The 26002-nt window shown below is 48.8% G+C and overlaps 1 protein-coding gene across 1 annotated transcript in view; it reads right to left on the bottom strand.

The window, feature by feature from the left end:
- Window positions 1-26002, bottom strand: part of LGR6 (leucine rich repeat containing G protein-coupled receptor 6) — a 170707-nt gene that overhangs the window by 53204 nt on the left and 91501 nt on the right. The window contains exon 5 of the mRNA XM_059487947.1: window positions 3111-3326. Within this exon, the coding sequence (XP_059343930.1) occupies window positions 3111-3326 (216 nt within the window). The remainder of the gene's footprint in view (window positions 1-3110; window positions 3327-26002) is intronic.

Raw genomic sequence — 26002 nt, 5'->3', positions numbered from 1 at the left:
GCAGCATGGGGGTTTCAGATGCTGACTGCTGAATGAAAAATCTCTTATGCTCAAGAAAGAAGATGATTTTTATAAAGCAACCTTTACTTCATGCAAACCATCAGCTGAAAAGTATTCAGGATTATTTCTGTGTGCAGCTTCTAAGATACATTTGGCCCTGAATAGATCAGACTGGAAGGTAACCACCAATTCCCATGAAGTATCCTGATCAAATATCCACCTCTCTTCTGCCATCAAAGCACAGTGCCAGCAACCCAGCTCATGGAGCCTTTGTTATTAAAGCTGGGAAAGGATGGTGCCAGTTACAGAGAGTCATGGATTTCATGATGAGTGATGAACATGGGGCTCTGCTCCCTGAACAGCCTGCAGCCCTAGCTCGAAGCCTGCAGCAGCAATAGATGGGAATAAGATCAGGGAATTCCTCAGCAAAGGTGTCATTTATTAAGACACCAAACCTTTAAAGTATTCCAGATTGAGGCTCTGATGTCAGTGCTTGTCGCAGTGCAGGATGGTGAAATGGTTCTGCCCAGGGCACAAGGGGTGTGGAGGAGGAACAGCACACCTGGGAGCCTCCTGCACTCAGCCATGGTCAGCTGTGGTCAGTCATGGTCAGCTGTGGTCAGCCATGGTCAGCCATGGTCAGTCATGGTCAGCTGTGGTCAGTCATGGTCAGCCATGGTCTGCAATGGTCAGTCATGGTCAGCCATGGTCAGCCATGGATCAGTCATGGTCAGCCATGGGTCAGTCATGGCCAGCCATGGTCAGCCATGGTCAGTCATGGTCAGTCATGGTCAGTCATGGTCAGCCATGGTCAGCTGTGGTCAGCCATGGTCAGCTGTGGTCAGTCATGGTCAGCTGTGGTCAGTCATGTTCAGCCATGGTCTGCAATGGTCAGCCATGGTCAGCCATGGTCAGTCATGGTCAGCTGTGGTCAGTCATGGTCAGCCATGGCCAGCCATGGTCAGCCATGGGTCAGTCATGGTCAGCTGTGGTCAGTCATGGTCAGCCATGGCCAGCCATGGTCAGCCATGGGTCAGTCATGGTCAGCCATGGTCAGCCATGGTCTGCAATGGTCAGTCATGGTCAGCCATGGTCAGTCATGGTCAGCTGTGGTCAGTCATGGTCAGCCATGGCCAGCCATGGTCAGCCATGGGTCAGTCATGGTCAGTCATGGTCAGCCATGGTCTGCAATGGTCAGCAATGGTCAGCCATGGTCAGCTGTGATCATCCATGCTCAGCCATGTCCCGCTGTGTCCCCGAGTCCTGACCAGGCTGCACATGAGGGTTTCCCCTGTGCCCAGCCCCTCTGCCCTTGCCTTTCTCCCCAGGGGCTCATTCTAACCCTGCAGCTGGGAGTTCTGTGTCTGTAGCAGCAGGCAGGTCCTCCATGTACCTGCAAACCCAGACTTTTGCAGAGGAAGGCCACAGACCAGCTGCACCCTGGTGGGGAATGCCTTCTCTCCAGCTTGGCTGCCTTTTGGGAACATTGGCTTGTCAGCTCGGTGGGTGAGTCTGGAGCAGGGACATGTCCCTGCTTGGGACACAGGAGGGACACTGGGTGACTTTCCACTGGTGATGTGTTGACAAGGGCTTGCATGGAAGCAGGGGAGAGATTGATGGGGCCAGTTCTGCCAAACACTTGTGATCCCACAAAAATGCAGCATCGTGTCCCGCAGAGCCTGGCAGGATCACACATGTGTTCCCTTCCAATTGTGTGTGGTGGGACATTATTCCCTCCCTTGTGACCTAATGGTCAATGACTTTTATTTCTCGAGCCTGCCTGGTTAATTAAGGAGTTGCTTCTTGCCCACAGTATGGGATGAGCCAGAATGAAAGCAGCATGCTTTGGAGGCTGAAATGAAACCCCAAATGTCAGCTCACCCGCTGAGTGAGCTATTAAAGCCGACTGAAGTGGTTGCATTATGGTGGCCAGGGGTTGCCTTAGAGAATGAGCACTATTGTGGGTGAAAACTACTTTTTTGATTTTTCTCAAGTTGCTTTTTGCTTTTCTCCTAAATAAGCCTTTATGCTTTGTCTAAACAGATGAATTTGATGCTTAATAAAACTCTGAACAGTGCTTTGTCCAAGCACTTTCCATGCTGGATGGTCTCAGTAAACACTTTAAATTTTGAAAGGGAAATAATTGCTAAACTTTCACTAAGGCACTACATGCTGAGGTTACTTAACACCCTGCTATCAGTACAAATTACCAAACTAGAGGTGGCATTTCATGTGGATAGAGGAGCGCTAAAGCATTTGGCAATCACCCTGCAACTTGCTAATCAACACCAAAGAAGTAACAACCATCCAATTTGCACATGTGAAGTTCCTCTTAAAGGGAAGATAATCTGTTGATAGAAAGGATGCCCCTCCAGAGCAGCTGCCAGAGGGATCAGCTCCCTTCTGCCGGAGGTTGTGCCTGGTTTGGTGTCTCTGCCCATCGAGGGAGCGTTTCCATCCCGGAGCAGCGCTGCTCTCTCTCCCCAGGGAATTTTTCCATCCCTGGAGCAGCGCTGCTCTCCCCAGCGCTCCCAATTCTGGCCAGGAGATTCTAACAACAAGAACTGGACAGCAACCACCGCAGAACATCTGACCTGCAGATGTACCACACTCATGCAAATAAGCCGGCACTGGCTTGGACAAGGTGTTGACGTTAGACCTTTGGTTTAAAATCGTATTTGGTAATAAAAGGGGGTGGGGGAGGAAAGGGAGTGAGCTGGTATGTTTTCCAAGGAATTAAAATATTACTTTTTTGACCTGACTGCAGATTGTTGCAATTTAATTATTTTTTTCAGGTTGCTAGAAATTCCTGTAGTTTTAACACAGGGATTGGAGAGACAAAAAGAAACGAGGTTTTTGTTGCTTGAGTCTTCAAGGAAAATAATCTGGTTTTTGTTTCCAGTTACTGATTTTTTTTAAATACAAAACATTTATTGAATTATATCAGGGAGCTTTCTAGCTCTTCACTGAAAAGTGGGGAAAATGTCAAAAATCAAAAGAGGCAAATTTAGCAATTCATATCAAATGAGGGGGAACAAACCCTCTGCCCCTTGGAACCCCTGGGCAGCACCTTGTCCCAGCCAAGGGAATAAGAACTGGAGGAGGCTTACAGCACCACGAGGCTGCTGAGGTTCTGGAAGGCGAAGTCGGGGATGTGCCAGATCTGGTTGAGGGCCAGGGTCATGGCCTGCAGCGCTGGCAGGTGGTTGAGGGCGCGCACCGGGATCTCCGTCAGCGCGTTATCGTCCAGCCACAGGTGACGCAGGGACAGCAGCCCCTCAAAGCTCCTGTCGGGCACCACGGAGATGAGGTTTGCATCCAGGCGGCTGCGTGGGAGAGAAACAGGGTGGGGATCAGTGAAAGCCCTTCCCCAGGTGTTGGGCAAAGGGAGAGGGATGGATTGATGGTCAGGGAGATTGGACTGGGCTGTAAATAGGAGATGGATTGGATTGGGCTGTAAATAGGGGATGGATTGATGGCCAGGGAGATTGGACTGGGCTGTAAATAGTGATTAACATGAGAAGGTGTTGTGATTCTCCCACCTGTGCTGGGAGATGTCTGCCTGTGGAAACCCAGAGCACATTGGGAATATTTCTCTGTCTGCTCCAGGGTGTCCTGACCCCCAGGGCAGCACTGACTTTGACCCTCATCCATGGAGAAAGTTTTCTAGACTTCAAGACACACTGGAATCCACAAAAGTGTGAAATAGATTATAGAGAGTAGTGTAGGTGTATCACTTGGTGAGAAATTTAGGGTTTGGGATTTTTCGTGTGTTGTAGATGGAAGCAAGATGGGGGTGTTGTCCTGGGTTTCTTCTTCATGCTTCTTCGTCCTTCTTCTTCATGGGTTTGGCATTTTGTAATTGGGCAGAAAATTCTGCACTGAGGGCTCTGTGAGATCAGTTATTGGCTTAAAAGGGAAAATAATCTAGGTGTCAGTTCTTAATTGGATAGTTTAGTCTTAAAAGACCTTGTAACAAGAGATTGTTGGCCATTTTGTGCCTTCTAATGAAAAGCTGCAGAACTCACAGTAGTGAGACTGTTTTACTGATAAGAAATAATAAACATCTGAGTCTGAACATGAACTATCATCTCAAGTGCCTTCAATCCAGACCCAGAGAAACTGATATCTGCTCACTGCCTAGTGATACCTCAGGTTTGGGCTTTTCTATTTTTCAGATTCTGTGCTGCTTTAGTGTGTGGGTCTGGGCTTCATATAAAGGGATTGTAAGCTCTCTTCACAGTGCAGGGAGACAAAACAATTCCTTCTCCAGCTGGGGACCAAGCACAAATGATCCAAATCTCAGGCCCAAGAGAAAAAACAACATGGAATGAAGAGAGAGAAACAAGAAGGATGGGACTGCGTGGGCAAAAGCTGTAATTGGGCAACTAACTGCAATATGCAAATGGAGCAGAACTGTGGGATCCCAACCACCAGGGGTACCTGTGCAGGAGTCAGACCCTGTGTCACAGGGCAGGAGCTGAGCCTGTGCTCTGCTGTCACACCTTTGGGCCTGTCCTCCCCTCCATTTGCCAATTGCTTCTTTTAATCATTGTGGAAAGCTTAAACCTGTTGAATTTGAGGTTTAATTTGCTGAGAAATTTTAATTTTGAACATTTGTTTTTGTTTCAAAATAGAATGACAAGCCAAAAAATATTAAGGTTATTATGAAAAAACTTTAAAACTTAGGTTTTGGAATCATCTCTCTAAAGACCTTTTATTGCAATGATGGTGAGCAGGATACAATGTTATCTGTAGATTTTGAAACCAAATTATAAGAGGAAAATACTTCGGATTTGGATGAAATACCAGGAACCAATTATACAAAATTTAAATTTCCATCCGCAGCCAACAGAGCTTATTTTATTTTTCCAAGCTATCTAAGGCAGTGATCTCTGAATTCACATTGCAGAGAAAAAGCACTTTGTCTCTTATCAAAGCATGAGAGAAGGAAGTTAACAGTGCTGTCATGGCCCAGCCCACAAATCAATGATCCTCCAGAAAGGAATGGGGTTAAGAAATTAGTATTCTTGACTATATAAAGTAATATTTTTGATGAAAGTTGAACGCCAGAGCAAACCCCCAGACACTGTTACCCCCCAGGTATAACCCTTTTTCAAAGAGTACCAACATTTCTTAATTTAAGGACACTGCAATAACTGCAGGAGACCAAAGGCCCCATCACGAGTGGGAGAGGGGAGAGGCTGGGTGCAAGCCTTGCTTTCTGCAGGGGAGTGTGGATGGTATTTCCTGGGGGAAATTCTCAGATAATCCTGGGAAACAAACCTTCCCTACATCACAGAAAGAAGCATTTCCTGCCCTGGCTGGACGAATCTGGAGATTTGTACCTGGTTAGGAAGTGCAGTCAAACCTTCCTGAGATCTTCAGAAAAATGTCCTTAAAATGCAGAGTACAAGCTCTAGTGCAGCATCACCTTAGACTGGAATGATAACCCAGGGTGGGTTAAACCCTATTCCATTATTCCCATTTTTCCACTTTATTGTATTAACCTCAGAGGATGGTGAGGCCCTGGCACAGGTGCCCAGAGCAGCTGTGGCTGCCCCTGGATCCCTGGAAATGTCCAAGGCCAGGCTGGACAGGGCTTGGAGCCACCTGGGATGGTAGAAGGTGTCCCTGCCCATGGCAGAGGGTGGAACTGGATGGGCTTTGAGGTCCCTTCCAACCCAAACCATTCTGTGATTGATTCTGTGATTCTGTGATTCTGTTCAGTTGAGAGCATCACAAAAGCACATCACACCCAAAGCTCCACTCCCACAGGTTTTGTGTCCTTGCTCAGAGGGCCAACACAAGACAATGAATTTTGATTTTTCCTGTTGAGAGAGTGGGAACTGCAAGTTCTGCCCCAATTTACTTACTGCCCCCACAGCTACAAACAAATCAGAGAATAACATCATTCATCTACTTGAGACAACAATTCCAAAGAATAAAGATCAGAAAAGCAAACCCCGCAGCAGCTCAGAGTAAGGCTAAGTATTCTATTTGAAAATTCCACCAAAATGTTTTTGGACAAACAAGAACATTTTGAGCAAAATTAAAACTTCTGCACAAAATGTTAATTTTTGTTATTTTTTTCCATTCCTTCCTCGGCATAAGAATTCTGTTAGGTTTTGGCATCATAAACTGTTAAAATAATAATAAAAAAAGCCAGCACTGCTTACTTTTCCCAGAGATATTCTTTCATCCAAATCCCTATAAGTTTAATGAAAATTGTTTTAAAGTGAATGCTCTGTTTCAAGTTTAATTAATTAAAGAACAGATGATGAAAATACCCATGAGGGTAGTTATAATTTCTCAAACCCAAACCAAGCTTTCAGAAATGTAGATGCTAAACCAGAGCCAGGGGCTGGTACACCAGGCTGAGCTGGGACAGGGACAGGGATAGGGACAAGGACAGGAACAGGGATAGGACAGGGACAGGGATAGGATGGGAAGAGGGACAGGGACAGGACAGGAACAGGGACAGACAGGGTTAGGAAAGGGACAGGAGCAGGGACAGAGACAGGGATAGGAACAGGGACAGGGACAGGGACAGGAATAGGACAGGGACAGAGACAGGGACAGGGACAGGAGCAGGAGCAGGGACAGGAACAGGGATAGGAAGAGGAACAGGGACAGGGATAGGACAGGGACAGGAACAGGGACAAGGGAGTGAGGTGGAGCCCATGTCCAACTTTCCATCCCACTTTGCTCATGACCTCCTGAGTCTGACCCACAAAGGAGTTTCACAGAATCACAGAATCACAGAAGTTCAAGACTGGAAGAGACCTATAAGATCATCAAGTCCAGTCGATGTTCTAGCTGTTCACTAGATTATGGCAGCAAGTGCCACATCCAGTCTTTTTTTGAATTCTTCAAGGGATGATGACTCCACCACCTCACTGGGTAAATGATTCCAGTATCTGACCACTCTTACTGTGAAATATTTGCTTCTTAATTCTAACTTACATCTCGCTTGACGCAACTTGAGACTGTGTCCTCTTGTTCTATCTGTTATCGCCCGGAGAAAGAGGCCGACCCCCAGCTCACCACAGCCATCCTTCAGGAAGTTTGGTTTGTGATGGTGCCCCAGGACCTGGGGAAACCATGAATGCTGCTGGATTTGCTCTGTGGCTGTTTAGCAACACCCAGGAAAGGCCCTTTTTCCTCTAGGGATGTCCATGGGTATGAGGAATGCAGCACGGGTCCTTGGTGGAGGTTTTTGAGTGCTTGGATCCATCCAAGGAGTTTGTTAACACTCCTGGATGGCCTCTGGCTTCAGCCTCATGTGTCCACAGCTCTGTGCCTTATCAGCTCGCTGCCAGTGAGAGGTGACCTCTGCAGGGCTCAGATAAGCCCAGCTCTGCTGCTCCTCAGCTCTGCAGGGCTGCCTGGGCACCTCCTGGTGAGGTGTGATGTGTGGCTGCTGTCTGTAGGAGTGACAGGGTTTAGGATGGTGGGGATGGATGGAGAGGAGAGATCTCTGCAGCCAGGGCTGGGAACTTGTGGGTTATTGCAAAGGGCCTGGGTGCAGGGCCCTGCTGGGAGCTGCCAGCCACAGCTGGAGCAGGGCTGAGAGAAGTAAAGAGAGAGGTAAAGAGAGAGAAGGCAAGAATGTGGTAAAGAGGATGAGAGAGCAAGGAAGGGTAAAAAGAGCAAAGTTCCCATTTCAATACCATAAATCTTCTTCTGTGTTGAATACTCTCATTCTCACTAACCAATCTAGTACAAGATACAAATCCTATAGCATTTCCATACAGCCTATGAGAATCATTACATTACCACACTGTGTTACATTTTAAACCCTAAAAACTCCTCTTTGGGCCCCTTCTGCCAAGCTGTAGGGTCTGCTCTGACCCTTGGGCCTGTCTGCAAGCAGAGGGTGTTGTTCCATCAAAAAGGGATCACCTTCAGCTGGCCACACCATTGTTTTCCAGTTGTTCAGTAACTGAGGTATCTCAAAGCTTGCTTTCATTTCAATTTCACTTATAGTTTCTATATTTTCAAAATCTTTTGCCAGGCATCCATATTTATAAGACTTTCCTGATTCATCTTCCCCAACATCTGTCCATGAGACACTCTCTGGGTTCACCTTCTGGGAAGCTCCAGCCATGTAATTTCTTTTAGTCTGCTCCAGAGTGTGGAGATCAGAGTTCAGATTCCTCAGTGGAGCAAAAGGGAGATTTTCTCATGGTACAATGAGCTGGGCCTGAGAAGTCTCAGAATCAGCAGCCTGCTTGGACCACAGCACAGCAAGATGCACCTATCTGGAGCCAGGTAAGTTAAAATGAGGAACAAGGCAGTGCCCAGGTGAAGGCATTTCACAAGCAGCATGGTGGGCAGGACTCCTCATTGCCTCTGCAGCCCTGCTGAGGGGACATGGGCTCAGTGACAGCTGCATGCCTGGCACCAAGGGATGGTTAATTGCTCCTCAGGGAGCTGCTGGCTCTTTCTGCAATAGATGTGCATTCTTGCTAATAAAAGCTGTGCATCTGGGGATTGCTAATTGCTATGGCTTTCAGACAGCTCTCTACTCTCTTCTGGAAGCAGAAAAGCTGAAGTTCTTGGCACAGGGTTGTTAGTAATTATATCAATTATACTAAACAAAAACTAACCCAACAGTTCTTTCTTCAGTGTGTGACTCTGGCTCTGTAAGTGTTTTGTGTTATGATTTATACCTGAGGTAATTGGGCTGATTAGTGGGTAAATGAGACAGCACAGGCCAGGGCTGGCTCCTCACCTTCCACAGAGATGTTTTAATCTTTGTTTCACCAAATCACTCAGTTGGTTTTCCTTGCAAGCTTTAACCCTTTGCTTGCTTGCAGAGGAAGGCACCTCTGGCAGAGCTGCTGGATGGCTCAGGAGAGGAGCTCATCCCACCCCTGCTCTGAGCAGCGCTATGGGTCTGGAAAGAGCATCACACACAGGGACTCCAGATGTCAGCATGGCCAATGCTTCCAAGTGACTTCACAGGCCCAAGCAAGGCTCTGCTGAGCACTGGCCTGTCTGTTACATGCAGAAGGAGCTGATTTTAAGTGGGACATTCAAGAACAACAGCTTATGAAAACCAGCAGCTGCTCAAAGTCTCAGTTTCTGGCTTTAGAGCTGCATCTGCTGCTGAGAGTTACAGGATGATTATATGGCTTAAACATGACACTGACTCAGGTCCTCAAAGTGCCTGCAGCCACCTCAGGCCAGGGGACTCAGGGGCAGTGAGAGAGGGAGCTGCCTGCAAGGACATCCACAGCCCACTGCTCTGAGGCAGCTTTTTCCCTGGGCAGATGTTCACATCTCTGCAGAGCCATGGTGAGAGCATCAGGTCAGCTCGACATGTGAGTGTGGCTCAGCTTGCCAGCTGCTGCTGCTGGGGGGTGACAGCCCTGGGGAGGCAGAGGAACCTTGTGGGATGAGAAATAGAAGTGTTTCCTCCTTGGGCAGGATGTTTTCAGGTCAGCTTCATACTGAGTTCCAACATGCCTTGGAAGAGCCCCTTCATTGCTTGAATGTTGTCTGTGTTTGAGAAATGCTTGTGGAGAAATCAACTGCCCTGTCTGGAGCAGTCCAGAGAGGATGGTGGCATCAGGAACACTTCTAGAAGGAACAGGCAAACAGGGAAGTTCTTTTCTAAGGAGAAAAGGTCAAGAGTGGGAGATTCCTCCTTTCCAGTGACCAGAAGACAAATCAATGCCAGCAGTGCAGCCACTGGGGAGGTCTGGCAGGGGTGGGGTCTGTGCAGTCCTCAGTGCAGTGAATGAATTGTGAGGTTTGTGTTAATCCTGAGCTGATCTTGTGTTTTCTGTGTCACAGACCCAGCAGTTTCTGAGAACTGTCTTTTCCCCAGAAATGCTCCCAGAGTGTTTCATAGGATGTACAAGTGTGTTTCTGAGCTGTTGGTGTCATAACTGGCAGAATAACCAGAACAACCAGGGGATAACCAGAACCAGTCTCTCTGTTCCCTAACAGATGTGGTGCAAATGCCTCACCCTATGACTGGCAGAAGCAAATTTACCCATCTCTTACCATTTCCTTCTGGCTGTGAAGCCTTTACAGGGGGAGCTGCAGCCTGGAAACCAACAGAAATGCTCAATACCATGCTGCCAGGACATGTCCCAGATTTTGCTGCTGTTTTTTCCTTCCTCACACACATCAGAGCCAGTGAGAGCTGTCTGTCTGCATGTCTTAGGCCACTGACTGCCCTGCAGCACAGGCTGGGATGTTCCCCACAGCCCAGTCACCACAGGGGCAAAAAATATTGTGAGCCCATCCTCACAGTACTTTTTGCAACACTTTGAGCTGTTATCTCCCTGATAAAGCTGGAGGAGACTTGCCACTGAAGATAAACAGCACTGAGTGGTGCAGGTGCTCTCTCCAGAGCAGGGAGCTCCTCTGTGGTTCCCTGTGCACAGCAAACCACAGAACACAAAGAAAGTTCATTCTGGAGGGGGAGCTGTGCCCATTGAAGGTGTGAGGGCTGAGCCAGCAGCACGGTGAGGAAGCACTGGCTGCCACCCCTGCCACCCCACCCCAGGGACAGCAGAGAGCAGCTCCTGCCTCCCTGGCCCCAGAGCACACACGTGTGTCAGCTGAACAGGGCTGAGCTCACCAGAAATGTCTAATTGGTGCCTCCAGGCAATCGTGTCTCTCTTCCTGTCTGAGTTTATCTTGAAAGGCTCGATTGAGTTACCTCCTCTCCCATAATAGGATCTAAGTTCCTTGTAGTAACATAAGAAGGAGATGATGTCATTGCAGCTCCACTTCTCCGATAACTCACTCATGACTGGGGCCAAGAGCTCAGCTCCTTTCTCAGGCAGAGCTCCCAGCCTGAGTCAGGAGCTGCCTGGGGAGCCCCAGGAGTTGCTGAGGGCATGGCCAGGGAGGGCTCGGCCAGGGAGGGCTCTGGGGCCACCCTGCCCGAGCCCACTCTGTTCCCACTGTTATGAGTAGAACAGCTGCCCCATTTTTTTTAAAAGGTTGCAGAGTTAACAGGTTGGGCCAGTTGCTGCCAGGGTAGAGTTCTAACTGTTTGTTATTGTGATCACCTGTTGTTGATGGTTAAGAATTCCCTCTTTGAGTGACACCCTGCTGCTTCCTAGAGGATGACACCAAAAGGTGAAGGGACATCAAAGTGACATGCAAATGACATCGGATCCAGTATGCAATGGGAGAGACCCCTCACCAAACCTAGCCAAAAACCCCTAAAACAACGAGCCAACACAAAACTGATGAATCAAAGTGATGAATAGATGTGAGGAACAGAATCCAGTATCTGCCAAGGCCTTTTTACCCCTCACCCTAACTTAAAGATGTCAGCTAGACAGAGGACATCAAATATTAAACCAGAAAATCCAGAGATTTTCCAGTGCTTTCATGAGGATGGAGCCCCCAGCTCTGCCCACAGACCAGTGGACAAAACTGCACTCTTCCTCCTCCTCTGAGTCATTCCTGAGAGCAGCAGTGGCATGAGTGTGAACCTGTCGGTTCTTCCCATCCAAGCTGATCACTTTTAATAAAGGCATTGAAAAGGAGAAAAGTCTCCTGCCCATGCTTTTTTTTGGGGCTGAAAGTGACCTTTAAAGGCCACCTAATCCAATCCCCTGCAATGAGCAGGGACACCTTCAACTACACCAGGCTGCTCAGAGCCCCATCCAGCCCTCAATGCTTCCAGGGAAGGGACACTTCTCTGAGCAGCCTCTGTTAGTGTTTCACCATCTTACGGTAAAAAATTTCTTCTTTGTATCTAGTCTGAATCTCCCCTCTTTTGGTTTAAAACCATCACCCCTTGTCCTATTGCTACAGCCCCTACTAAAAAGTCTGTCCCCATCTTGCTCATAGGCCCCCTTTAGACACAAGAAGGAGCTCTGAGGTTTGCCCAGAGCCTTCTCTTCTCCAGGCTGAGCAGCCCTATCTCCCTCAGCCTGTTTCCAGAACAGGAGGGCTCCAGCCCTCAGCACAGCCTCCTCTGGGACCACTCCAACAGCTCCATTTCCCCCACTGCCACAAGGGAGGGCAGCTCTGGGGTCACCGTGCCCGAGCCCACTCTGTCCCCACTGCCACACTGCCAGCTCTGGGGTCACCCTGCCCGAGCCCACTGTGTCCTCACTGCCACACTGTCAGCTCTCTCATGCTGCTCCTTGTGCCTGCTCAGCCCTTCTGGGGCCTGGCACACAGAGGCTCCGGGGCTCTGAGCTTGCCCAAGGAGTCCAGGGAAGAACAGGGTTCTTCTATCAACTGATAACACCCGGGAGAGGACAAAGGCAGCCAGGGACTGCAGTACTCACCTGGAAAGGGAAAGCTGGGTTAAATTTCTGCCTGCCTCTTGTGTCTTTGCTGCCATAATGAATTGTAGATTCAGAGGGGAAATGGAGCTGTTGGAGTGGTCCCAGAGGAGGCCATGCTGAGGGCTGGAGCCCTCCTGTTCTGGAAACAGGCTGAGGGAGCTGGGCCTGCTCAGCCTGGAGAAGAGAGAAGAGAGAAGAGAGAAGAGAGAAGAGAGAAGAGAGAAGAGAGAAGAGAGGGCTCTTCTTCTCTGAGGGGAAACCTCAGAGCTCCTTCTTGTGTCTAAAGGGGGCCCATGAGCAAGATGGGGACAGATTTTTTAGTAGGGGCTGTAGCAATAGGACAAGGGGTGATGGTTTTAAACCAAAAGAGGGAAGATTCAGACTAGATACAAAGAAGAAATTCTTTATGGTAAGATGGTGAAACACTAACAGAGGCTGCTCAGAGAAGTGTCCCTTCCCTGGAAACATTGAGGGCTGGATGTGGCTCTGAGCAGCCTGGTGTAGTTGAAGGTGTCCCTGCTCATTGCAGGGGATTGCACTAGATGGCCTTTAAAGGTCACTTTCAGCCCCAAAGCACTCTATGATTCTGTGAATGACACATTATTGCCTTGTAGGCCAGCTCCTCCACCTTGCATCCCTGCTGTGCCACAGAAAGGCTCTCAGCCCTCCAGCAAGACTCACAAGTGGTTCCTGGCTCCATTTCCAGCTGGAAACTTGTGAAAACCATCCCAGGCAGTGAATGGAGGTTCAAGACACAAACGTGTTTGCAGTTGGCTGTGGAACAGGACCCGGTGAGAAAGTTTGTAGGGCTCTGTTTGGATTGCAGTGAGTCTTCCCTCCTGACTCAATGGGGCATGTTTCTGTGGGAAGCTCTCCACGAGGGATGCTCAGGAAATGAAATCAGAGCAATACCTAGACTCCACACAAAGTGTCTTTGGTGTAGACAAGAGGGCTTTGTTATCCCCAGTTGCAAACACCTCCAAAACCCCTCAGGTCAGAACGGTGCAAGAAGGATTGCCAAAATCTCTGTGCAGCTACAGAAACTGCTGAAAGCTGGGCAGCTGTGCCAGCTCCCCGACCAGCCTCTCCCTGGGCCCTGGCACTGCCCCCCTGGCCATGGTGCCAGGCCCAGGGGAATGGAGGAGGCTCAGGAGGCAGCTGGAGCCTGAGCAGGGTGGCTCAGAGCCCACCCAGCAGCAGGGCCTGCATGGGAACCGTGGTGTTTGTCAGGCACAGGGCAGCTGGGCAAGAGGAGGGAGAGCAGCCCTTGGGACAGAAGGAACAGGACATGCTGAGCTCTGGGAAGAGGGCTCTAAACAGATCTGGGCACAATTGTTGCTGGGTCCAGCCCTGGGGCCCTCAGAGAGAAACACACAGGCCTGTTTATGTGGGTCCAGAGGAGCCCACGGAGATGGTCCAAGAACTGGAGCCCCTCTGCCCTGGAGCCAGGCTGGGAGAGCTGGGGGTGCTCACCTGGAGGGGAGAAGGCTCCAGGGGACCTGAGAGCCCCTTCCAGGGCCTGAAGGGGCTCCAGAAGAGCTGGAGAAGGACTTGGGACAAGAGATGGCACAACAGGACACAGGGAATGGCTTCCCACTGGCACAGAGCAGGGTTAGATGGGATAATGGGAAGAAATTCTTGGTTGTGAGGGTGGGCAGGCCCTGGCACAGGTTGCCCAGAGCAGCTGTGGCTGCCCCTGGATCCCTGCAAGTGTCCAAGACCAGGTTGGACAGGACTTGGAGCAGCCTGGGACAGTGGAAGCTGTCGCTGACCATGGCAGGGGTGGAACGAGTTGAGCCTTAAGTTTTCTTTATACACAAACCATTCCAGGATTCCATCATTCTATGACAGATGTTGCCAGTTTAAGTGTGTCCATTCCTTGCTCATCTCCCTATCTCCAGTTTGCCTGAAGCTCCTCATTGGTGTGTAAGGAGCTGTGGATAAACCACAGCTCCTTACACGCCAATGCCTGAACACCTGGGGCCCATCTTCCTTTGGCACTGACATGTCTCTTGTGTGGAACAACTGTTGTCTCTCATTTCCATTGAGCCATCCCCCGGGACACACAGCATGGGTGCTCAGGTGGGTGGGTGGGCTCAGGTTCATGACAGTTATGGGTTATGCCATGACAAGCTTAATGGAAACACGTCCGAATGTTCTTTATGGCTTTATGAGGCAGGAGTGTGGATGAGAGCTGTGATTGTTATTTATTCAGTGCTCACAATGTGCCCAGGACACACACTGGGGGCAGCCGAGGCACTTCCTGAAAGCTCTTCCAGCCTGAGGTGGGAAGTGACCGCGTGTTTGAGGAGGGTGTGAAGCTGGAGCCAAGTTTCAGTGTGTGTCAGAGTCTCTTCTGAGGGACCTCTGCTTATTGAAAAGTGGGTTCTGCAGTCACTGCAGTGTGGGCAGAGAAAGGGGGAAACAATCTGGGGAGATATGTGAGCACCAGGGGCCCCCGCTGCATTGCCACAGCCAACAGAGAGCAGTCTGGAGGTGACTGCAGTGCCTGGAGGGTACAGCCAGGCAGGAATAGGCACTGCTGGACAAGCACAGCTCCAAACACCCCCTGTGCTGGGACCTCCTCATTGGCAGCACAAGTAGGAATTCTGGAAGTGCTGGGGCATGGCAAGGGAGTCCCTCACCATCCCCATCACCATCATCCCCATCCCCATCCCCATCCCCATCCCCATCCCCATCCCCATCCCCCCCTTCCAAGTGCTGCCAACCACCAGCTCAGTGAATGGGGAAATTGGAAAGTGAAGTCTCAAGAGAGAAGATGCCATCATGGACATGCTGGCCCCACTTAAGGTCATTGGGACCTGAATGACCTACTCTGCACATTCCAGGAGAGGATTTCAAAAGAAAGGAAGCTGCTGCTTTTTACACATTGTGAGCACAGATGAGGCAGCTGATGCAGCTGGGGCAGTTTCTCTGTCTTGTATCTCCACACACCATCCTTGGAGGAGATACCAATTCATGCAGATAGCTTTTTTCTGTATTATTTTCCAGTCCTTGACTTGAGTTTGCTAAACTTTTAGCTGTTAGCCTGGTAAACCACACAGCACTCTTGTCTTCCTGGGAGAGAAATCCTGGGATCCTTCACAGCATTGACACTTACAAGCATGAGATACATGGACATTGCATAAACTTCACAGCAACTCATTGCTGAAAAACAGCAAGTAATGAATGGAAAACAAATGCAGCAAGGATTTGTTGTGGCACTGCTGAAGTGAACTGCTCCTTGAGGATGATACATTCAACAGCTTGTGTGTGGTCATTAAATCTTCCTCTTAAAAATGCCATTGAGACCATTGTACTGGGATAACCACATTGCATTTCATGGTTTTTTACTGCTAAGCAGAAAAGACTCAAATCTGACCAGCTGAGCTCCTCCTACTGCCAGGAAAAAAAAAAAAATCCATGTCTGTGATGCACCAGCAGCCATGCCTCCTTTCTGACTTGCTCTAAGAACAGCAGTTGCAAATTCAAATCCCTCCAGCTCTGGAGTGTAGAGAAATTCCTCCCTGGTTAGAGGGTAAGCTGCTCCTTGCATTTGTATTTTTTGGGTGAGATGATCTCCTCTGACAGATTTCCCTGAGGGCTACACAGATGTGCAGTGGACTGTGGGGAGCAGAGATGCTCAGCCCTGCTTTGGTACCCTGCTCTGATGGGGTGTGCCAGCTTGGGGGGCTGATTCTGCTGGATAAAACTGAGGAGTGAGGACAGGGACATTTTTCTTTTGCCTTCCAAGTGTAGGAAAACCACATCTCACCCAGCCTTATTCACACAGTGAATAAAAAATCCAGTTATAGGGTCTTTCTATAGCCAGAAGAGAAAACCAGATTCCTCCAGAGAGTGATTCATGCCCCAGAGAGGGCTCTGAGATAACAGAGATGATTCACCCTCTGCAGATGCTGATCATTTTCCACTGCTCCTGGGTGAGGTAATATCTAGCCAGCCACGGTCAGGGGAGACAAATCCACCTGGTTTGCCTGAGGGAGACGTGGGCACAGCAGAAACTGATCCAAATGGAAGGAAGGTTGTGTAGTGAGGCCATGCTGGTGACTCAGAAGAATTTGATCTCCTTCCTGGCAGTATTTTAGGATCTTCCACCATGAGAGAAGGATGCAGCACCCCAGTTACAGCAGAGGCACAAAGACACAGTCCCCTGGTCCCAGGCACTCAACATCCCTGCTGCAAAGCTGGCCCAGGGTTCTTTGTGGCTGTGCCAACCACAGTGGCTGATCCCCCTGCTGTCACCTGTGGGCTGCAGGGAGCTGATTCTTGGGTCCTAGCAAGAGCACAGTGACCAAGATACAGGTCTTGCCCCAATAAAAGAGAGTGATGCATGATCTGCCAAGTGGATTTACCAACTTTGGCTCTTGAAAATACATTGCTGCTCATCACTGCAGTAAAAATGGTTTTCAGAGGTTCTGGGGAGCACACTCTGAACAGCATGGGGACATGAGCTGAATGGCAAAGAAAGCTGCTGGAACAGCCAATAAGGTCCAGCCATGCACTTTGTTTCCCACTCAGGGACACTCCTGAACCCAGACCTAGGATTTGGGTCAGGCCTAAATGAACAGAGGAACGAGTCCAAAATCAGAATGTTGAACTGCATTTGTATTCTAATGCACCTTTTTCTCCTGAAACCTGGTCTGATCTTGCTAAGCCATTGTTGCCTGTCCTGGTGACAAACACAGAGCTGCAGTGGCAGCTCAGCCTGGCTGGAGGGAAGAGCAAGGGCACGGCAGGTTGGAGAACAGCCCAAGGTACACAGAATCAGAGTAATGTTATCTGTTCAAAGGCTGTGCCAAAAAAGCAGTAATTCCTCTGAATTTGCTTTATCATTGATGGATCAAATGATGAGAAGTGGCCTCAGAAGAAGATAAAAGAGAGTGATGAATGTTCTACCAAGTGGATTTACCAACTCTGGCTTTTGGAAATACATTGCTCCTCATCATTGCAGTAAAAATGGTTTTCAGAGGTACTGGGGAGCACACTCTGAACAGCATGGGGAGATGAGCTGAATGGCAAAGAAAGCTGCTGGAACAGGAAAGAAGGTCCAGCCATGCACTTTGTTTCCCACTCAGGGATACTCTTGAACCCAGACCTGGTTCAGGCCCATGTAAACAGAGGAATGAGTCCAAAATTGGAATGTTGAACTGCATTTGTGTTCTAATGCACTTTTTCTCCTCAAACCTGGTCTGATCTTGCTAAGCCATTGTTGCCAGTCCTGGTGATAAACACAGAGCTGCAGTGGCAGCTCAGACTGGCTGGAGGAAAGAGCCAGGGCATGGCAGGTTAGAGGACAGACCAAGGTACACAGAACCAGAATAATGTTATTTGTTCAAAGGTTGTGCCAAAAAGCAGAAATTCCTCTGAATTTGCTTTATCACTGATGGATCAAATGATGAGAAGTCGCCTCAGGAGAAGACACCAGTCCCTTCCAGGGACATCAGCCCACCTGAAACAAAATGGCATCATCTCTTCCCTGTCTGTGCACTGGCTCAATTACACAAGCCACTGTGCCATTTCCAGGTGGCTCCCAGGCTGTGCAAGCTGTACCTGGGAGCTGGGATCATGGCAGGGCAGCCAGAGAGTCTCCTGCTTCCACCCAGCTTCGAGGAGCACTAGCAGCCACCAAACTTCAGCAAAGACTCACCACACCATGGCTACATCAGTGCCTGAAAATGAACTTCAGTGCATCCAGATGTGTGGCACATCTGCCTGCAGTGGTCACTTCAATGTGGTGAATGTTTGCTCTTGGACCCTCCCAGCGTATCTCCTTTGGAGAAATCTTATCAAAGCCTGAAGTGCCAAAATGGAGATCAGGATTGTGAAAACAGGAGTGGGGACAGAGCTCCTTGACTTGATTGTGCTGTTGTCCAGAGCTGGAAGAGAGGTCTCAGGGAAAAGGGGAGTTCAGAGCTGGGATGGGAAGGTTTTGACCAGCCTGTGCCCTCACAAGTGGAAGGACAGCATGGTGCTGGCACTGTGATGCCCACCCTGGGCTCCTTTCCCTGCTGCAGAGGAGTCCATAAGAGGGGAAATCCAAGGTCCTGTGTGCTCAGCAGCAGCAGCCATCACCAGGGAAACATTTGCAGTCACTTTGCTTTAGCCCATCTTCATGCACTCCATCAGAGCAACCTCACTGCTCTTCCCTGGTCTCCTTTTGTGCTCCAGAAAGACTCTGTAGCCAGCAAATCAGAGCTGAGGTGGGCTCACCACAAGACAGCTCCTGTGCCAGCAGGGTGCTGGTCACTGCTGTGCTTTATTGACTTTATAGGTGTCAGTTTGTCCACAGCTTTTATCCCCTAAACAACCCATGGAAACAACACCTTCCCCAAACCTCACAGCATCACCTGTGATTTATAGAGAGGAATATTGCTGTGAACAGCAAACTGTCAAATCTCAAACAGATCAAAGAAGTGAAATGAGGAATGAACAGACTGAGCTCTTCAGGCCATGTTGATTCCAAAGGAATTTTTTTCTTCCTTCTGTCATAAGAATTTATATGCTTGTGAGAATCTGATCTGGTGGGGAGAGCCTTCCTCCTTCGTCTACATCAAAGTCCACATGTTCTCAAATTGCTATAAGTCATTTTTTGCATTTTAATCTCTGGCCATATGTATGAAAATAATTACCTGCCTTAAGGGACAGGGGAGGGAGCAGCCTTTATTGCATTTCCACAGGAGTCCAAATGGTGGCAAACTAATGGGATGGAGGAAGTGGATTGTTTTAGTTAGAGGTACAATTAAACTGTGTACAGGGAGTTACATGTCAGGCTGATTTAGCATTTATTGATTATGGGTCAAGTACAGCTGGAGGGAAATCAGAATATAATGGGAAATTACAGCTTTAGCAAGCAGGAAGATGATTTCAGTGTTTTTAAGAACAACATTTATGGCAGAGTTTCTCCTCCACATTGCACCCCCTCAGCTTGTGAAGGCCAGATGAGCAGAACACAGCCCTGCTGTCACACAAGAGTCACAAACAAGAACGAGCCCTTGGTGGGGATGGTGCTGATGGGACCAGAGAGCTGCTCAGGGGAACCATGGATGATTTCAGCTGGGAACAGCAGGTTCATGGCACAGTGGCAGGAGAATTCTGAAAATATTCAAGAGGCAGGCAAGAGTGTGATGGAGAAAGGGGAAATAAAATGAGGGCAAGGCCAGGATCAGAGGGAATGGGGCTGCTGCACGCTGGGGCTGGCAGTGGCTGCCTCTGCCCTGCTGCATTTGCCACAAGGCAGCAGAGCATGGCTGGCTGTAGGGCACTGGCACATGCTGGCAGGAGGGAAGCAGTTCCTTTTCTGCACACAGGAGGAGTTGCCAAGAGACAGAAGAAGATGGGGACACAGTCACAGGTTGTTTTCCTGGATGCCATCAAGCCCAACAGCAGGAGAGTCAATCCTTGTGGGATACAGAGCTAGGGAATGAACCACAAGGCTGATTTGCCAGCAGAATGGAGCATCTTGCCAGAGAGAGAAAACCCAAAGTGCAGTGTGGAAAAGGGGTAAGGGGAGCTCAGTCTCATGGTGCAGGATCTTGAGGTTTAACTCTTCTGCCTGGCAGTAAATCCTCCCTACCCCCCCAGGCTGATATAGACAACACTCACACTGAAGAGCCAGACACATGCTAAACACCTTCCCAAAATGCTGATCTGCAAGAAACTCTCAAAAAAGCTTTCCATAGGCACTTGAAAAAGAAAAAACCAGGAGTTTATCTTGATCTCTTAATCCACCAGGTTTTTTTTCTCTCTGCTTTCTCTACCTCGACAAGCTTGGTAATTATAATTTATAGCACCTGCTCACTTTGAAATACCTTGGACTCTTTCTGCCTGGCAGAGGAACAGACACAGTGCCCATCTGCTTTAGGTAAGTGCTCACAAACCACAAAGTCGTTAATTAGACTGACACACGACTCTTCCAGCATGCACATGGTATGTTGTTACTGCACCTACAAACCACTGGCAGCCAGACACTCTGCCAGGGGAGCACAACTGCATCTGAGCATTATGTAAGGCCTTGGCAGCCCTTGCAGGGCTCAGAGCATTGCCATCAGGTGTGCATGTTCTTTCTAATCCTCCCCACTGGCCTTCCCAACACGCTTCCAGATAAATCAAACCTGCTGGGAAGCAGCTCCCTCGTGCTTGGTGGGAGGCTTGGTCTCCAGAGCTCGGACTTTTCTTTGGAAATCCAAATTCCTCTTTGTGTTCATCTAGAGAAAGCTGTCAAGGTGTCCTTCCTGACAGCTCCAGACAGTGATGTGTCCCCATCCTGGAGCTGACAGCTCTGGTTCTGGTCTGGGCATGGCTGCAGCTTTGCAGGACCTGGTGAGGGGTTTTTGTAAGCACAGGGGTGTGTGATGTGGATGGGGCTGTCTGGGTGGGTGTGACACTTGCCTCCTCATACTGGCTGACATCCATGGACAGAATGACCCATGGATACTGCTGGGGAAAGCCAAACCCTTTCAGGAGGGGTGGTGCAGACCACAGGAGGCCCCTGATGACCAATGGTTGGTGATACCCAGTGGTCCAAGCTGGAGCAGCCAAGCTTTGGGTCAGAACATGGCATGATGGCATCCTACACCTACCAATGCCCTTTTGGCACAGAGTTATGTGGGATGGATGGAAACCTGGGATTCACAGCACCCCGGGGAGAGTTTGCAGGAGGGAGCCCTCTTACAATGTTTGAAATGTTATTTATTAGCCAGAACTCAGAGCTGCATCTTCCTTGGTTAGGAAGGATATGGGAGGATCACACAGGGCAACGGGAATGTCCAAGAGCAGGAATCCAAAGGGGAACACTCTGACTCTGTCATCTCACTGAAACTTGCCTGAACCATTTTTTTTCTGGTTTGCTGTCACCTTGGTTTTTTAAGATTTTCTAAGCCTTCTGATGTTGACATTCTTGTAGCGAACTTCCTCACACACTTTCTGTAAATAACTGATTGTTTTGCATCCCTTTATGGAGGAGGAGAAAGTTGATGGACTGTTGGTTTGTCCAGTGTCATTGGAGAGGTGGCACTGTCACCCTGCAATCCACTGTCACTTTTGGAAAACTATAAATGTTGAAGTCAAAAAGTAAACTTCCCTTTTTCTTCACCTTGAGAACAGCAGTGTGAGCTTGTGTTCTTTCATGTCCTATAACGACAGCTGTCTGTCCAGTGAAGGACTTTCAGTAACTTGGGCTCCCAGGAGCCAATGTGCCTTATCAAGAGTTGTTAAAATTTGTGTTCTGGCAGTGCTGGTTGCACAGCATGTCTTTTGTGGGGGACACCACCCCTGCCATGAAAAATTCTGCACACCTGAAGTCCATGAGTTGGCAGCTTTGAGAAAGCTCCTTACCCACAGACAGGTCCCCATCAGAAGGCAAGAAAAGAAGCAGAACAGTGTAAGCATGGTCTTTGTGACACCTGTGTTTCTCCCTTTTTATCTGTGTTTTACAGATCAATGTGTTACATTTAGACAAAAAATGTTGTGTGGCTATTACATGCTCATTTCCTTTCAGAGTGAGAAACCAAGACAGATTTATAACTAAATGTGTATGACAGAATGTGTTTCAGAGCCAGATGTGAGCAGGCCCCAGGTGCAGAGAGCTCCTGCTCTTGGTACAGAGGATAAGCTGGAGCCCTGTGTTCAGGCTGCCACGAAGGCAGAGGTGAAAGGCACAGGGGGTGCAGGTGCACTGCAAGAGAGCCCCAGGCTTTCCTGGCGTTGAGGGCTCTGGAGCAGAGAGTTCATGCTCTGACTGTGCCCTGGCTCTGATCACTCTGCACAGGGCACTTCAACCTGCATCAGCACCTGGGGACCTGTCTGTGGGTAAGGAGCTTCCTCAAAGCTGCCAACCCATGGACTCCAGGTGTTTTTCATGGCAGGGGTGGTGTCCCTCACAAAGGACATTCTGTGGAACCAGTGTGACCATGTTCACAGGGGTCTGAGGATGAGGGAAGAGACGAGGATCTGACTCCATGTTTCAGAAGGCTTGATTTATTATTTTATGATATATATTATATTAAAACTATACTAAAAGAATAGAAGAAAGGATTTCATCAGAAGGCTAGCTAAGAATAGAATAAGAAGGAATGATAAAAGTTTGTGGCTCGGACTCTCTTTCCGAGCCAGCTGACTGTGATTGGCCATTAATTAGAAATAACTCTATGAGACCAATCACAGATGCCCCTATTGCATTCCACAGCAGCAGATAACCATTGTTTACATTTTGTTTTTGAGGCTTCTCAGTTTCTTAGGAGGAAAAATCCTAAGGAAAGGATTTTCCATAAAAGATGTCTGTGACAAACCAGCACTGGCAGAACACTAATTTTAACAACTCTAGATGAGGCACACTGGCTCCCTGGGAGCCCAAGTTACTGCAGATCCTTCATTGGACAGACAGCAAACCAGAAAAAAATGTTTCAGGCAAGTTTCAGTGAGATGGGAGAGTCAGAGTGTTCCCCTTTGGATAAAAATGAGGAATATCTTTCCTTCAGCCCTCTGAGTGAGAGCATTTATTGAAGTTTCTTCCTGCCTGGCCTCCCTCTCCTTGAGCAGGTACATGAAGCTGATCTCCTGCTGTCAGGGACTCCCAGATTCCCTGCAGATTTCCAGCTGGTTCTTCATCTCTGTGCATGCACCCTGCAGGAGCTGCCTGCCCTGCCCAGCACTCTCAGCCAGCAAACAGAGGGACTCAGGGCAGGTCTGGATGTTTCTCCTGCCTGGGGCCAGGCTTGGACCACAGCAGTGCCACAAAGGGACCCTGCAGCTCAATTCCAAAGCCTGGGTGATGTGTCCTGTCTCATTCTCTCTAAATGCCCTGAAGCCAAGGCAGCTGCCACATTTGGAGACAACTGGAGTTCGCTGACACAGGTTTTTGCTGCATTTCAAATCTACCTTTGTGCTGTGCAGGCAGTGAATGCCAGCCTGCCTCTGTCCCACAGTGGCTAGAGCATCCCTTTCTGTCCCATTTGTCTGATCACCTCATCTCTTGAACTGATTGGCAAGTTTTTCTGATAGAACTTAGCTGAAAACAATTGTTCTCAGTCTCCACTTGGTTCTGCTGCTTCTGTTGTAATCCTGAGAAAAGACTTGGTTATTAAGAATCTGCCTTTCCTCTGCTGTGTCAGTTTGTCCCTGAGGGATGCCCACTTTCCCTTCAAATCCTGCCTGAACCCCAGAAGGACAAACATGGACACCAAATGTAAACACTTGAAAGAGCAAGAAAATAATCACCACACAATCCCTTTCTGTCTGGTGCTGGTTCCACCCCACTCCTGTTGGCTCCCATTTTCACCCCTTCCCTGCTGTCCTGCTTGCTTAGGATGTGTGGCCAACATGCAAACACAGAGTTAATATTTCACCAAGTGCCACACAAGTCTGGGCTGTCGTGGTGTGCCTCAAAGCCACTTCCCCTTCTGAATGGAAAAAAGGAATCTCTGAGCAGCACAAAGACACTGGGGCTCACATGGCCTGACCGGTAATTCCTGAAAACAGAGCTGTGGGTGACCTGTAGGTGTTCCAGGCTGGCAAAGTTTTTGGCAATGGATACACAGGAGTCTCATAAACTTGTGGAAAATGACTCAGATATTTGAAAAAGAGGGGGGAAAAAATCACTTCAGTGCAGACCTGAATGGAGTCTCTTGGTCTGAGGTGAGTAGCCACATTTGGAGTGGCGGTGGAAACCAAGCAGAGCATCTCAGCCCTGTATTCCTCTTCAGACACTGGGCTGTGTCACCAGACCTGGTTCTTGGGACCTCACCAGCCCAAGAGTCTCTGCAGGGCAGCTCATGTGGGAGAAGGAGAAAGCTGCTCTCTACAGCTGCCTAAAAGGAGTGGGGATAGGAAAAGAGGAAATGGCCCTATGCTTCTCTAGGGGAGATTCAGATTAGATATTAGAAATTATTTTTGCTTTGAAGGAGTGGTCAGACACTGGGATAAGTTGCCCAGGGAGGTGGTGGATCATTGTCTCTGGAGGTGTTCAAAGGTCTCTGGATGTGGCCCTCAGGAGTTTGGTGTGGGATCAATGTGGTGGTGCTGGGCTGGTGGCGATTAGATGATCCTGAGGGTCTCCTCCAACCTTGATGATTCTGTGATTATATGAAAGTGCAAATCATCACCTTTGTCTGCACATGCCCTCCACACTTTAAAGAAGTCAGGCTGGAGGCAGAAGAGGAGTTTGGTGTGGTGCAATGCAGGGCAGAGCTGGCTGTGCCTGTTCCCTGGAGAATAACTATCCTGTGGAGTACCCACCCTGGAGAACAGCTCCCTCCTGTCCTCTCGTGCTCAGGGCAGGTTTCACTGCAGGCAGGTTTCAAGACCAGTCTCCCTCAGGTTGTCTAAAGCAGATTATTTCTTCCAAAAATTTGCTTTTACTCTTTAGTTTCTGCAGGAAGAGCACTGGAACCCAGCTGGCCTTAGCTCCTGACCCATTTTGGAGACACCTGGGAAAACCACCCTGGGTGAGGTGGCCTCAAGATGCATTAGGAGCAGGTACCTCAGTGCTAATTCACACAAGGATCCTCCCACCCTGCCCCTTAAACAACCCCAGAGTGCTGCAGGTGTCTTCTTGGGGTGGTTGGCATCTGCCCTGTGGTATTTTGGCAGGTGCGGAGGGCTGAGGACATGGAGCATGTGAACCTCCCAGCCCTGGCAGTAGTGAATGCCCCAGGACTGGTGGCCAGAGCTGCACTGGAGGCTGTGGCAGAACCTTCACGAGGCAAGGCTAGCTCTGCTCTGGTGGCACTGGCTGTCACACACTGGCAGGGCACAGTAGAGACAGGCTGATGGCAAGGGGTGTTCTGGGGCAGTTCCTGGGGCTGTGACCTGCTGCTGGAACCCCCCTGGATGCTGAGAATTCCAGACTTTCTGTGCTGGCAGGCACTGACCCCCAGGAGAACACTGCATTGACCTGAGGCCGTGGAGAAGCTTCCAAAAGGGAATGACAGAACTGGGATTGTGGGTGTGGAGTTTGAATAGAAGTGTGTGATATCACAGGGTAGGTAATATCATAGGGTATGGCCTCTGTAATATCATAGAGGAGCATGTAAAACCTAAAACTTAAGAGTTTAAGGTTTTGGAATATAGTAATATATATAAAGCAAGATGGAGGTTTTAGGGCAGAGGCTGCTCCTTCTTATTCACCTTGTCCATGGGTTTGGGTGGTTTTGTGTAATTGGATTAACAAACCTGCATTGCAGGGCATGGGAGGTTGGTTATTGGGTTAAAAGTAAAAATCATTTAAGTGTCATTTCTTAATTGGATAGTTTATCCTTTAAAGACCTTGTAGTGATAGATATGGGGCCATTTTTGTAGCTTGTTAATGAAATACCGCAGAACTCACTGCTTGTGAGACTGTAACATAGATAAGGAAAAAAGAAACATCTGAGTCTGAACACGAAATATCATCTTGAGCACTTTCAATCCTGACCCTGAGAGAGGCAGAAAAGAAACCAAGAACCAGCACACCTTCCATGCCATGCTTCCCTTGAAAGAGAAATCACTTGGAAAACAACCTGATCTCAAAATCCCTGGAGTGGGGGTCTTGACTCTGGCACTGGTGGTGATGTCAACACAATTTAATAATAACCACAACCATGTGCCAGTGATGTTTCAACAACAAATATTTAAAATCTCTTCTGGCAGAAAGAACATTCACATCCTGCACAGCCAACACCCCCATTGCAAATTAATATTTAAATTCATATTTACAGAAACTCCTACTGGGT

Source organism: Ammospiza nelsoni, chromosome 23, assembly GCF_027579445.1.
Source record: "Ammospiza nelsoni isolate bAmmNel1 chromosome 23, bAmmNel1.pri, whole genome shotgun sequence".
In the NCBI taxonomy this organism is placed as follows: Eukaryota; Metazoa; Chordata; class Aves; order Passeriformes; family Passerellidae; genus Ammospiza; species Ammospiza nelsoni.
Note: the sequence above shows the minus strand (reverse complement) of the source record. Positions and strands in the feature narration are given on the sequence as shown.